The sequence below is a fragment of the Vanessa atalanta genome, chromosome 18, assembly GCF_905147765.1.
Source record: "Vanessa atalanta chromosome 18, ilVanAtal1.2, whole genome shotgun sequence".
Classification (NCBI taxonomy): domain Eukaryota; kingdom Metazoa; phylum Arthropoda; class Insecta; order Lepidoptera; family Nymphalidae; genus Vanessa; species Vanessa atalanta.
This window is the reverse complement of record NC_061888.1, coordinates 760,887-775,764: the sequence shown is the minus strand read 5'-3', so window position 1 is coordinate 775,764 and position 14,878 is coordinate 760,887. Positions and strand designations below refer to the sequence as shown.

At 31.7% G+C, this 14,878-nt stretch overlaps 1 protein-coding gene across 2 annotated transcripts in view; it reads left to right on the top strand.

The window, feature by feature from the left end:
* LOC125070874 (homeobox protein Nkx-2.4-like) overlaps window positions 1-14,878 on the top strand; it is a 40,970-nt gene that overhangs the window by 17,862 nt on the left and 8,230 nt on the right. For both annotated transcript variants that reach the window (XR_007119896.1, XM_047680873.1), the window contains exons 3-4: window positions 2,058-2,206; window positions 8,054-8,149. Coding sequence is in view for 1 of the 2 variants with exons in the window: in XM_047680873.1 (XP_047536829.1) it covers window positions 2,058-2,206; window positions 8,054-8,149 (245 nt within the window). In the remaining variant the exon portion in view is untranslated. The remainder of the gene's footprint in view (window positions 1-2,057; window positions 2,207-8,053; window positions 8,150-14,878) is intronic.

The following is a 14,878-nucleotide window of genomic DNA, read 5'->3' as shown; positions in this document are numbered from 1 at the left end:
ACAGAATGGGGAGTTATATTTTATTGAAAGACCCTTTTCGATGGTGGAGTGTTGTGTAAATAGAATGAGCGGTGAATTCGATGGAGCATAATGTGTGGAATATTGCTGTGCGGGTTTCTCGCAACTGCCGACGTTACAATAAAATAATGCAAGATCTCGAAATGATGATATTTGAACGCAGATCGTGAAAAAGATTTTTTATAAATGAAATGAGTTTGCGACTTGCAAAATTTTGGTTCAAAATTAAATCTTTGCGTTATCGATTTACAAAAGCTATTTATATCGTCATTAGTTGCCGTTCGATAGAATAGTAGACTATTTAAATACTTCATTTAAACACGTTACAACCGATTAAAAAAAATCTAGGCACGAATAATATTTATCTTTTTTTTTTAAGCGTGAATCACAGAATTAAATATATTTGTTAGATGACGTAAATAAACTAGTATCCGCAATGATAATTAAATTTTGCTTAGTATATTTTGATATCTGTATTTTGATGTTTGTCAGAAATATAATTCAAAGTTGCTCAGCATTTTTCTTGCAGTTCTCGCCGTGCATATTTGGCGTTACAATGGGCGAAACGATACAAGTATTGATACTGTTTTCGATCTACAAAAGATAACTGTCCAGGATATCTTGAAGCCTGTAACTCTCCAAAGTCAATCCATGAAGGATTCTGGATCTGGAACAAGTTATTTGCTACAATTACAAAATTCCACAAATATTAACTTTGATAACCAACAAATTGTAATTTTATATTAAAAAAAAACTTTCATCACTTAGACTGAACATAATATTTTACTATTTAATCAACATAAATACATATTACTTGTGTAATTTAATTGGCGACTGAGATTCTTGCCGGTTCTTCTCAGAGAAACCATATTCCGAAATAGTAGTAGCTATACATACAATATAATCTTGTAATCTTAAACTTACTTGCAAACCTCTAGTAAAGTAAAAAGATCTTGTAAGTTAACGTTATTTTGGTAATATAAAAAGTAATACCAATTTTTCATTTAGCGGCTTTTATAAAAATTCGTTTTAACTACACTATCGTTCATACAAAAACACATGTATTTATAAAATAATTAAATTATCCTCGTTATATTGCGTACTAATAAAAGTGAAAACAGCTCAAACATTTAACTGAAGCTGCTATTATAAAATGAATAGCATTTTTGAACCCTCTTACAATCATAGATGAGTAGACATGTACATACTACAGTCACTATACGCACAGAATAAACAAACCTCAATTTTTTATCTGTAAAAGTAACTAAAATAAAACCGCGAAGCCACTGCGCGGGAAACGTCTAGTGTCATTAGCGAGAATGGCGGCATGGCGGCATGGCGGTGCACTTAATGTTGCCAGCGCGAGAAGTTTAATTTCCACCGTCGTTATTAATTTTTTTTTCTACCATTGATAATAGGAAGGTAGGTTTGTGACAATGTAATTAAAACATTAAGCGATGCGGTAGTTTTTTATACGTAGAGTTAAACAATTACAGTGCATTGTCTTTTTACAAAGAATATTAAATGCAGACATGTATGTTGTATATAATTTAAATTACAATTATAATTTTTATCTTCACAATAATGATCTTCGATTAATCTCAAGTATTTTTAACGACAAAGCAACGATTTTTTTTTCAAGATTATTCATATTTTTATAAAGCATGAAAGAAAAATATGTATTTTGTAGGTAAATTGACTTTACAAGCAATGAACACAGATTAGAGAACTGACCTAGATGACATGAATAGGTAAGGGAAGGCAGAAATGTGTGCAAGTCATTTAACTTAACTGTAACAAGAAGCCAAATGAGCACATTGACCACTGTAATGGTAAGTGGTCAGTGCTGCTTAGAGTAGTAAAATAAGATATTCAAACCTTTCATTAGCAATGCACTACCTACCACATGTAAATTTTTAGTTATTCATATCTGTGGCTAAATATAACTTGAAACTGTAGTAACTTAACTGATAGTGTTAAATCCATTTAATAGTTAGGGTTTTAATAGTTAATACAACATATTTGAGCGGTTGCTTTAGTTTCCAGGCTGATGACCTCGACGTCGGGCGGTATGGGCCACGTCAATAACATGGGCGGCCTGGCGGCCTGCGCTGGACCAGATGCCAAGCCCATGCAATTTCCCCTGGCACAGAGACGTAAGCGACGAGTGTTGTTCACGCAAGCACAGGTAAGATACTTCTTATATTAATTATTTATTATTATTTCACGACGTACGCCTCAGATCAACCTTCGGCCCAATTTTAAGTAGCTCTTTACCATATCCATTTACATTTGTTTTTTTTTTTAAAGATTGTTAATTTGTTAAAGGCGTTTACTATTTTTATTTTAGTATTTTCTATTTCTTCTGTTTTGTTTTTTTTGTTTTTTATCTGAATCCTGATTTTTTGATAAAGGTTATCTTTTAATTCGTTTGAAAATCTTCTAGAATTACAATTTTTTGGATATTGAGAAACCTTTACAAATCGCGTATTTAATGGTGAAATTATTAAGATTTGAAATTAAAAGTGGCATCTGCTAGCTGTTAAATAAAAATTATACAAAAAATCGGCAAATGTGAAGTGGATTAGATAATTTTCAGCTTGGCTATAGAAACTATATATATAAATCTATTTACATAAGAATTATTTACATTAAGGCCTTAATAAAATTATATACAAATAAAAATAGTTAATGTACAAGACAGGACTTCGTGGAATGGTGGCAAGAATGCTAGCAGCATTTCCCTGTTGAATCGCAATACCGATCCTCTTGGCAATAAATTAATCAGCCTTTTTGTCATCAGTGGAGGCAATGAGGCGGGATGTATTACTTTAAATTAAGGTTTTTTTCTACTACTCCAAGTTCCAATGTTTCAACTGCAAATGGGACAACGAAATAATATGGAATAGTTAATATTATTTGCCACGATAACACCAAATGTTACATAGCATGTTCTGTAAAAATACAGGCCTGTCACAGAGCCCAGCGTAGGCTTAGAGATAGACTACTACCGGAAATGGTTACGGAATAATTAAAATTAAGTATGTTTAAATGGTACTTATGTTGTGTTGAATACCAATTAGAAGATTGAAGAAAACTAAGATTGTAATGCTTGATAAAACAAGAGCGTATGCAACACGCTCTTGGAACTGTTTATGTCAAACATGGTATTCGCATGAATGCAATGAATTCATCAGAATAAGTGCAAGCAAATATCTCTTACACGTGTTTTATACAAACCTGGAAGCATCTCCAACTCTCTATCACGGTTTGTGAGGAATCCGTAACGAGCTTAACATTCCGTATAATTTGATCTACAAACATTTAGACGTATATGAGTCTATATAAAAGCCTTGAAAATACAAACCACATATTTTAATTCGATACAACGAAGGATTAATGTATTATAACGTCAAAAATCACGGAAGCCGCCATCTTACCTTCATTTATCAATGAAAATTTTAGCTGTCTAAAAGTAGGTAGTACGTATTATTGTAGGCAGTACGTAAATCAAATTTTTTATTAATATATTCTCATCACGTTTTCGCATTCGGTAGAACTTTTGTTCATTTCGCACACGGACCCTGGGTTTATTTACGAACCCTTCAGACGGGGGAGCGGTGTTTGACGATCATTTTACAAATAAATTTTATAGGGGGACCTTACCTGGTTCAATGCATCCCACTCAAGATACGTTATGTATAATTATTTATCTGTGCTACTATTTGACGAATCTAGAGAAAAAGTAATTAACTTTATTTGGAAAAATGTATCATCAAATTTTTTTGGTATTTTAAGTGCAATTTTAAATCCAAAATTTTAATGAATATTCTAGAAACATGTATGCATGTATTCTTTAATATTATATACTATACTATACGCCCGTCTTTACTTCGCCCAGCTAAAAGAACCTGCATATCTAAGAAGACTTACCTAGCCCGATCTAATCCAACCAACCGTCTAACCAACCAACTCAAATACGTAGAAAAAAAAATCATCGAAATCAGTCCAACCGTTAAGTATAACATCATTGACAAGATTAAATATACTTAGTTATATAAAGATCTATATTTTAATTTTTGTATGATGATCGTGCGGTTTATGGCGAGCTTTATTGTTCGCGAGGGGTGGTTTTGATCGCAACTAACGCGATTTTTATTGCCGAGGGCACCAAAACCTCGGATAGGTTATTAAGTTTGTATGGGTGTTAGTTTTGATACATTTATGGTGTCAAATAGAAAAAATACATAATGTAATTGTTTACAATTATGTACTTAGAGCTTTACGTTAGGAACTATCTATAAGATTTATGCTGGTAGTACCTTTGCCTTTTCCAAACTTTAAAGAGTTAAAAGAAAAAGTATTATAAGTAAATTATTTAGTGTTGTCAGTATACATATTAAATATACCTACTTAATATTGACATAACTACTACGATTCCAGTGCTTTGTTTCCAGTTTTAAAAGTGATAACGGCCATAAAATCATTATATAATATTGAGTTTCAAATGTCTGCTTGAACGATAAAAATACGTTAATTTTCCTTTTAAATATAATATCTACAAATAATTTTGAATATTAGTAAACGGTTGATACAAGTAATTGCATTCTTAAAAAAAGCATTTACTGATTTTCTTTTCTCTTCTTATCGGTATCTACATTCCAAACGGTTGATAGGTTTCAACATGTGCCTTTAAATAAGATGAGAAGATAAATCATCATCAAGACTGCTTGTAAGAGTCTACTTGAATAAAGTAATTTTTAACGAATAGGTATAATATTACAAGAATATAGGATTAGTTATTGAGAAAGTTTTCAGAATATTTTTAAAATTATATTTATATAACGTCCATTGCACGTTTTTATTACGAACTTCGTTTCCGGATAAATGATATTCAACGCTTATTTAATTTATTAATAATAATTAGTACTGCTGGGAATAATTTATTATTTAATTTTTCGGGGGAATGTGTATCAATAAAAAAAAACAATTTGTTTTATAAAAACGTTGGTATAATTTTATTTTTAATTTATTCCTACTTAAGACCTTCGCCTAAATACCTACAGGTTATACACTAATTTAAAATGTATTAGGTAACCTTTGACGACGGACAAATGCCAAAAAAAATATGTTCACATGCGTCAGTACATCTTATCTAAGTAATACTTTTTTGTACTTAAAATATGTCACAAAAAATTATTGGATCTATTGTCGCGAAATTATTCGCGAGTGTCAGCGCAGATATAGTTTTTAGGGATAAAACGTCGTTTGCTGGCAGTAACTGAGACTAGACAGGCGAGTATTGAGCGATTACAATTCAATAGTCGATTAGGTTTATTTTATTAAATATTAAAAAAAACTGCTGAGTTTCTTTCGCCGGTTCCTCTCAGGTCGCGGTACTTTCTATTCCGAGCCGAAATTAGTGTTTAATTCGACGATCAATAAGTAAATGTAATGCTTCTGTGTTAAATCAAATTGATTTGATTTAATTTTTACTGTGTTTGATCGCTAAAATCAGTAAGGACTTATGTACACGTATTATTTATTCCAGTAACAGCTTCTAAATGTACATCTGCTTGGTAAAGGCCTCTTCTCTATAGGATAAGGTAAAGAGCCTATCTCGTGCGTATTAATGTGAAAAAATATTTAACAAAACAACTAGGTTGACTGTATAACTGGGGTATACTTAAAACTTACTTCCTTACCTACAAGAATAACAATACTCTCCTTAACATCGTTGCAGTCGGTTTAAATGGCAACATTTAGAACAAAACCACTATTCTTCTTGCAACTCTTTTTTTAGAACAATACAATTCGAAACAATAAAACAGGTGTTGCCATGTACGTGTCGTAAAGGGGAGATTCAGGGAATAGAATTAATTACATGGAGCGAACGTGGCATATCTTTCACCCCGAGGGCGGAGCCTCCACCGGAAGTGGGAGGGGCTGGGGGAGGACCCTTCGAAATTAAATAGCTGTGTTAACGTAATCTGACGTCAGGTAACGTGGAATGTTTAATTACTTGCATATTGTATAATTTGTGTAATATATTCATAATGGTTAATATTTGAAGATTCTTGCTGTTTAAGGGAATTAAATTATTTCATCGTTGACAGATGGTTCAACGTTGATTAATAAATGAGGTTAGGTAATCTAAATAAACAATAAGGCGATAGATTTCCTGATAGTTAACGTTACCTGAGAATTGATTTGTTTAATTTTTTTAAGAAATCTCTGAACGTCGTATAGTTAAACCACAGACTAAAACAACATAAAAATGTATTCGTTGAAGAAAAATCTAAATATTATATTTGTATTTAAATATAATTACTGAATACATTTATTGCGCAATAAATATTAAGCCGAAAGATAAAACATTTTCTTTTTTAATAAGTATACACATTGAAAAAAATATTGAGGCATCGATAATCTTGACGCTGCATAATGTAAGAAGCAAACCAAAATCTATGGAATATTACGTGCTTGACGTTTTACATAACAAAATAATATTCAATTTAGTCGCATTATTCTATATCAATTGATTATTGATTTTCAAAAATCTACCACCTTTTCGAAAAGGAATACAAACCTGATTCTATTATTAGGTAAAAATATAATGTTTACAATCACTATATCTTTAATTATTATATTTTAAAGTCATTATTTTGTTCATCTTTACCACACAAACGTACTTTGGCAGTTATTTTAACACAATGAAAAAAAAAATATTCATTCCAGAATCATAACATCATAAATACCGTCCCTAATCATCACGATTTCACAACAGACTGCCCTTCTTTTATTAACAGCCCGAATTCATTGAACCCGTGATGTACCACTATCAACCGACTTGGAATGCAAAATGACTTATGGTTGTCGAGTAGAAAACTAATATTTGTAATTAAGGTTACAAATTGTCTGTATTGATACATTATTATATGGCTACTAGCCTTCGCACGACTATAATAAGTTTTTTAATAAAATGTTTATGTTAAAGACCGAACTTACAAAGGTAAAAATATTAAAATTACAAATCAAAATCGAAAAATACTTTATTCAAGTAGGTTGCATATGAGCACTTTTGAATCGTCATTTCACGAGGTTTGATTAATTTAATTTTAATATCAATCTAGGTTGTTGATTCTATCGAATAGAACCGCAAAGAAATTCAGTAGTTACACGTTTTATATTTAAAAAACATATATATATTTAAATAAATATCATAGTAGATGACTACAAATAAAACTCCAGTACTTTTTAACGCGTTATTATACCTACTATTTTAGTTATTGGTAGTAATCTAAGAAGTGCTTGAAGCACTTTAAATAGCTTATTGTAAAAATACCTAAATGGAAGTAGAATGAAAGATTTAATCAAAAATGATATTTTTTTATTCGAAATTAAGTTTGAATTTTGTAGCTTGTGCTGTTGTATATTAAATATATATTAATATAACGTTTACATAGAATTTAATATAACGGATTAATGTAATTTTGGTATCATGGCGGATAGCTGAGTATCGCAAAAAATTATCAAAAAATTCCGACGTTGTGACGAGACTAGTTATTTTTTCCGTTTAACTAAAACTGACATGCTTATTAATTACTATCGGCAAACGCGTTATATACGTATTATTTGACATAAGAATTGTTTCCATTAAGGCCTTAATGTACAAAAAAAATAATTAAAATTGTTACTGTACAAATCATGATCGCGTGGAATGGTGCTAATAATGCTAGCAGCATTTCCACGTTGAATTGCAATTCCGATCCTCTGGGCAAAAATTGAACCAACCCAATCACCAGTGGAGACAATAATGCGAGGTGTTATACTTTTATAAAGGTTTCTCCACAATTTCTCCAAAGTCTAAGTGTTTTAACTGCAACTGGAAACAAGACATAATTTGGAATGAGATAAAAATATTAACAGCTTTTTCCGCGGCGGCTCCGGCTCTTAACACTGTTTCCTTGACGTGAGACGGGGCCATTATTATAATTCATGAATTTATTATCTATATCAGTATTTATCGATGCAGGTTTACGAGTTGGAGCGACGGTTCAAGCAGCAGAAATATCTGTCTGCGCCCGAGAGGGAGCATCTCGCTTCACTCATTCACTTAACCCCAACACAGGTGAGTCAGTAATTTAATTATTATCCTAAAATATAATCATATATAACGTAATTACGTGCAATATTATGGTTCAAGTATGTGTATATGTATAGCATGTATATGTTTCATGAATACCTACTTCATTCGCAGTAACTTTTTTTATATAGCTATTATTGAACTGCCATTAAAAGTTACAATAATTAGACTAAGTATAAGGAGATGATAATGGCGAAATAAATTCATTTAACTTTTAATTATATTTATTATTTAATCAACATCAAATATATATTTAAATGGTAACATTTTAGATAAGTTAGGATATTTAAGGTAAGTGTGATATAGTTGTTTAATTTTGAAAATAAATCTAAATTTATAATAGCATATTATTTGAACCAGGAACTTTATACCTACCGATAAAACTTGTGGTAACCTTATCGTGTGATATATGATGTCAGCACAAAAAAAACCTCAATCTGAAATATCCTAATATACACTGAATTATTATAATATGATTAGCTAGATTATCACCGTGTTGTAAAAATAATTTATTTTGAAACAAAATAATTAAAACATTTTTATTATTTAAGGCATTATTACCATTGAGATGTTAATTATGTACAAATCAATTCAAAAGTTTGCAAATGCAATAACCGCTGAGGAAAATGCTTAAAGTTTTTCCCCGAATTCAGACTTTTGGACTTAATATTAATTGTATCACAGAAAAATACTTTTCCGTCAGATCATATTAAAGATCACTAACAACCGAATTACTAGATTGTTCCCACTGTTTATGCGTTTAAAAATTATTTAAGCCACTTTGTTTTTGATTGCCACAATGTCGTACAACTATTAAACACAATGGGGCGTTTCTAAATCGGGGTGAGTGCAACCGACAGACAACATAAATCACATTACAATAGCTACCACAACGCCTCCAGCTATGACATCACCCCGATCCAATTACTGAACACAAACCGCCCACGATAAAATACAATATATCCCTATAAAATACTCGGGGAGCGAAACGCCTGAGGCTACATGTCCTACAACATCCTGTTATTTTTACCGCTGGCAACACGTAAGATGCGTTCAGGTTAGCTCGTTAGACTTGGCATCTTGTTTTCCGCTCTGACGGCGGCACCGGTTCGAGGGTCGCTTTGATATTGAAGAATATTTCCCTTGTCTGAATTTTCGAGTGCCGTCTTCAAATTAGTGAACATTGCTCTTTGAACCTACACGAGAGATGCCTTTGATATTTATTGAAGAAACCGTTATAATTTTATAAGTTGATTTTTAAAATATATCAAACAATTTGTGAAATCATATTGAATAGTTTAAATATTTGTGCAAATATACGGCACAAGTTCGAAAGTCCCATTATTAATATCTGTCACCGACACGCGACCCATTTTCCCACATAGCGCGGGCGAAATTCAAATCCTTCATAACAAAGACTCAATAATCTCGGCCGTGTCAATATAAATTTCATAAACTCGTCGTAACCCCAACAAAGCCCGCAAACATCCATGAATAATCTCCATTTTGAGGGTGTCAACACCATTTACGGCGACGCGTTTGAATTCCCGCGAAAACAAACGTCAGAGTGACGTTTGACTTGGCGGAGACAATGGCGGAGGCGTGAGGGCGCGCTAATACGCCGATTATAATGTGGTGCATTGTCGTTATATTAATTGGTTCGCACGATCTGCATTGGTCATTGTTTGTTCAGTGCAGGTTGATTGGTCCCATCGATTACTCGATTAACCTGTTGTCCCTCTTCTATGATAATTATACTATATAAGTATATCATACTTACACTGCTCTACATCAGTGCTATATTATAGGTATTTTGTTTTTAACGTGTAATGAAAGATACGCTATGAAAGTCATAAATGCCTAAAGAAACGTATAATATTAAAATAAACATTGAATGAATTAATGAAATCTGGCTTTTTTTAAACAACCCTTGGAAATTTTACTCGGAATAAAAAATCAGATTAATGGACACAATATGCTACCGACTGCCGAGTGTCGGTCACGTTTCGATGCTGTCATTGTCAGACTCGGCGCGTATTCGAGGATTATCTATGCGTTGATTGTTAGGTTTTAGACTGCAATGGTTTTAGGCGAAGCATTTTTTTTAATTCAGTCAATTATGACATTTTATGTTGCCAGGTGATAAAAACATACAGACACATCCACAGTAAAGTCAATCATAATAATAGAAAAAATGTCAATCATATTAGAATAGAAAATATACACCAAAGTCAAAGACTAAAGACTTTTTTAAGGTTTTTTATTTTCATACGCAATATTTTTAATAAAAGGAGTTTCATCAACATTCTAATTTGAAACTATTAAATACATATGTATATTGTAAACGTAATCTCAAAGGTATAGGAATAGTCATTTTGACACAGAATGACTAGTGGAAAGTAGGTAGCTAAATAAAACGAAAAGGATAATATTATTATCTTGTCATCCTTTTAAAAGTAAATAAATATAAATACCACTGTTTTTATATTAACATAAAAATATAATATAATACATCGGTGTACATATATTATTGATAATGGAAGCATAGAGAGAGTATCTAATCCAGTGCATTAAATAGTTACTTTTTAATTACTTATAAGAAAAAGGAATAATTAAAACACCCAATTAAAGCTAAAGATATCACGAATTCGAAATTCAAAATTACAACCAAAATTAACGTATCCTTCGTCGATTTCATATTATCTTAATTCTCAAAATATCTCGATGAAAATCCGTTTCCAACTTATATTATGCAAACATACTTATTCATTATATGGTATTTCGCAAATCTATCGCAATCACCAAGTTCAGGAACCAAAGCGCTTCAAGTTAAACGCATTTCTCGACGCTCGTGCATATTCAAAGCGAACCGAGTTTAAATAGAGGCCGCAATAAAGCGAACTCGGTACCGTCAGAAAAAACAAACGAAACTGAAACATACTAAATTAAATAACTACAAATTAATATAATAATTAACAAAGCCATATAAAATACCTCTTGTTATATATATTGTTTTCATTTTTAGTATTAGTATACACAACATTCAACAATTTTAAAGGGAATAAATATTTTTCTGCCAACGTTACAAGGCATAATATCCCGCAGTATTTGACGTTCCGAGCAAACACGGGGCTCGCGTTTCGTTATTAAACTTAAGTAAATTTCGATGTTCAACGCCACTGTTGATACTGGCTCCTGGGACCGAGGCAGTGAATTTTTTTAGCTTTTATTTCAGCTAATTGCCGGCAGATGACCTGGCTCGGATCTTTTTAACGTAAATACGGATCGATATCCTGACATTTGAACGGTTGATGGTGACATTCCTGCTAGTACTATTTTCGGAGTAGTTTATTGTTTTACTGAAAATGAAGAAATTGTATATAATGTGATTGGTGGTTAATTTCTACGGTGTCAATAATAGTTTGTTAATAGTCCATTAAAATGGTATATAATTAGAAGTGAACAGTTATTCGGTCAATTTACCCGATTGGTAACGTGATGAATGATTATGTCAAGGTAGGCAAGTCTTTGTAGTAAGTTCAACTTAGTAACTACGACATTTTAATTTCTGTTTTGATACTATCGAATTTATAATATCTGCTCGTTCAATACTTTTAGAACTATAGGTTTCTTATGTATTATATAACTACTATTGCGACCATTCAAATTATTATTATTAAAGCCTTTGCTTCGAACGAATAATATGCTTTAATATTATTCGTAATGTAAATCTAGTTCATTACTTAATTTTTGGTATTATAGTTTTAATTTTAAAGAGACGAAATTCATAATCGTACTACTTACTTACTTCAAACATGTCCTTCACAACAATACCGTATGCTGTACTGTATAATGTAGGCAACATTGGAAGCTTTTCAAACGTGACAAGTTATTTTAGAGAAACTTATTGATTTTTTCGTTAACTGTCTACTGCTATTTTACATAGATATACTTATTTAAAAATGGAATTCAAAAGCAACAAATAAGTTTTAATAACTAAATATATAACTACTATATTTAAAAAAATAATTGAATAAAAAAACGTCGAAGACATAATAAACGATAATAAATTCATAACTAAAGACAAGTTTAACAATGAAAATAGCTTTACTTTCCCATAGATTTAAAGTTTCATCTATGCTACTAATCCTTTGTTATCAATGAAAAAAAAAACAAAGACCTACTGCGAGCAATCGCTCCTTTGTCTATGGTCACGAATTTATATAGTCTGTCGTCTGCCGGATGCGGCGCATGCGGGTGTAATGGAGGCAATAAGATAATGGCGGTTAATTTTAAACAATGACGGGTTGTCAAATCGTTGTTCGTACAGCGGCACTGGACATCGAGTGTGTAAGTGTAGCTCCCCGCACTGCCATTTACAATTTCGTTGATATGTTATTTAAATGTCTCCATGTATCTGATGGATGTTTTTATTACCTAATCACTTCTTTAAGATAGACTACCTACCTTGTTTGGGTAACAACATACCTGTCTTTAACAAGGATTAATTATATAATTAGAATCGATATTGGTTCAGTGTTTAGAACACCTTCACATACCAACACATTCAAATGAATCTTAACCCATACCTGCCTTCGAATTTTGTGCTTAATATATGTTTATAATTTATCTCGGTGTATCCGACGGAAATCTGAATGTTTTATGATCTCCTGCCACACGTGTGACTGGCTCGATTGATACCAACCCTCCTTGGAGGAGATCTAAACACAGCAGTATACTAGAGAAAATAACTATAATAATATAATTAATATCTATTTAAAATATATATGTCAAAAACCATATTTTACAGTCCATTAATTACTATTAGATAATATATTTATTTATTATTCATTTTACGTGTGTTTAAATTTTACTTATGATTTATTTTATCAATAACTAACAGTGAGGTGAGCTTAAGCTTGTGTAAGAGGAGAAAAGGCCAGCTATTAAACGTTTACGGGTTTATTTCTTACTTTGTTGAATTTAAACATAAAAATGATTGCATGTTAACATGGACTTGCGTAAAGGCTTAAACGTCTGCTTTAAATGTAACGCATTTTCATAAAATGGTATTTAAGGCTGTCAATTTTAAAAGTGCAGACGAGCGTGGATTAGCCTCGTTACGCGCTCATTACCAACTGTCAAAATGACATGCCGTTAATAGAGTGTTTATTTAGAAAACGTGAGCTGGTTTTTGTTATATATAATGGACTTTTTTACTATGTATTGTGATTTATACGGAATTCTGATTTCTGCTGTTCCATAGCTGGACAAAGACCTGGAAATGGCCAATATTAAAGCAAATTCAAGGGTAACGCGCTTACTAAGTATTTTCTTCCTTTCATGAAATTTTCTTATTCCAATTTTGGTTTTTTAAAAGACAGATATTTTTGTCTTTTTTATTTATAAATGAAACCGTAAATAAAAAAAATCGTTTAAAAATTATGATCTTCTCCAATTTGCAACGCTTACAATAACGGAGTAGGTATAATTAAAAAATAATTCCACTTCACTCTACCCTAATCCCTAATCTTCGTGAGATTTCAATACACTTCCCGTCAAAGGCTGGCCGCAATAAAACAGATTCCATCCTTTTGAAAAAAATAATAAATGTTTATGGTATCATAGATGGCATAGCAATGATCGCGGCCATTCATTGCAGCCAACATGTCAAAACAAATTTGCAAATGGACGCTGAAATCTTTTACGATTTATTCTTTTTATTCCCGCGTAATTGTGTAATAACCGCGAAAATATTGATGTTACTGCAGGCTATTCGCTTGATTTCGCGGTCTGCCTTTGATAATGTAAGCAATTCGTTCGAGATTATATTTTGATGAATGAAAAGAGTTTTTGCGACTTCATTGTTGGATGGGATTAGTTATCTAAGCGGATAATGCACCTGACTGCTATTATGGAGCAGGTAAAGGCCATTATGCATTTAGAATTCGTAAAATTTCTGTATTGATAAGTACCCCGTTGCGATGTTTGCGTAGGACTAGTTTTTTGCAAATAAATTCGTACGAATTTAAAGAAATTTAAAATAGAAAAATCTCAACAGTTTTGATTGAATATTTCTGAGTTTAGGGAAAGTGATTTAATAAAAAAAAACTAGTATATAGTAAAACATACATACAAATATAAAGGGATTATCCCTTAATGTCTTGCTGCTGGGAAATGTCATTTCCTGTTATAAAGGTTTAGCTTATTCAGCCACGCTGATCTTGCTGGTTTGTTTGTTGTAGCAAATTAATTTATTAGCTATATACAAGCCGTTCAGCTTATTTTATGGCCTAAGGCAATACGAGATTATGGCTTAAAAAAATTAAAAGCTCTGATCAACCACAGTATGGAAATTGTGGATGACGTTTATCTTTGTGGTTCTGATTAGCTCATATTCAGCGTTCAATACCTCTTTAAACTTTTCGAAAATTTCTGTTAATTATCTGATATGATTAAAGCGCCATTGATTGATATTGAACGTTAATAAACTAAAAACCTTGATGCAATTAACTACTGGACAAAATTGACAGTATCGTACTACAGACCAAGGGCCTTCTCCTGTCCTCTTCCGAATAATATTATAATAAAAGTAGGTACTATATATTTCCAAAATATTAAATCCGTACGTCAATCTATGTATAATATTGAAGCGAATGGCTTCGGTACAACACAGTCATCTGATTTAAAAATAAATAAATTAGTTATCGAAAG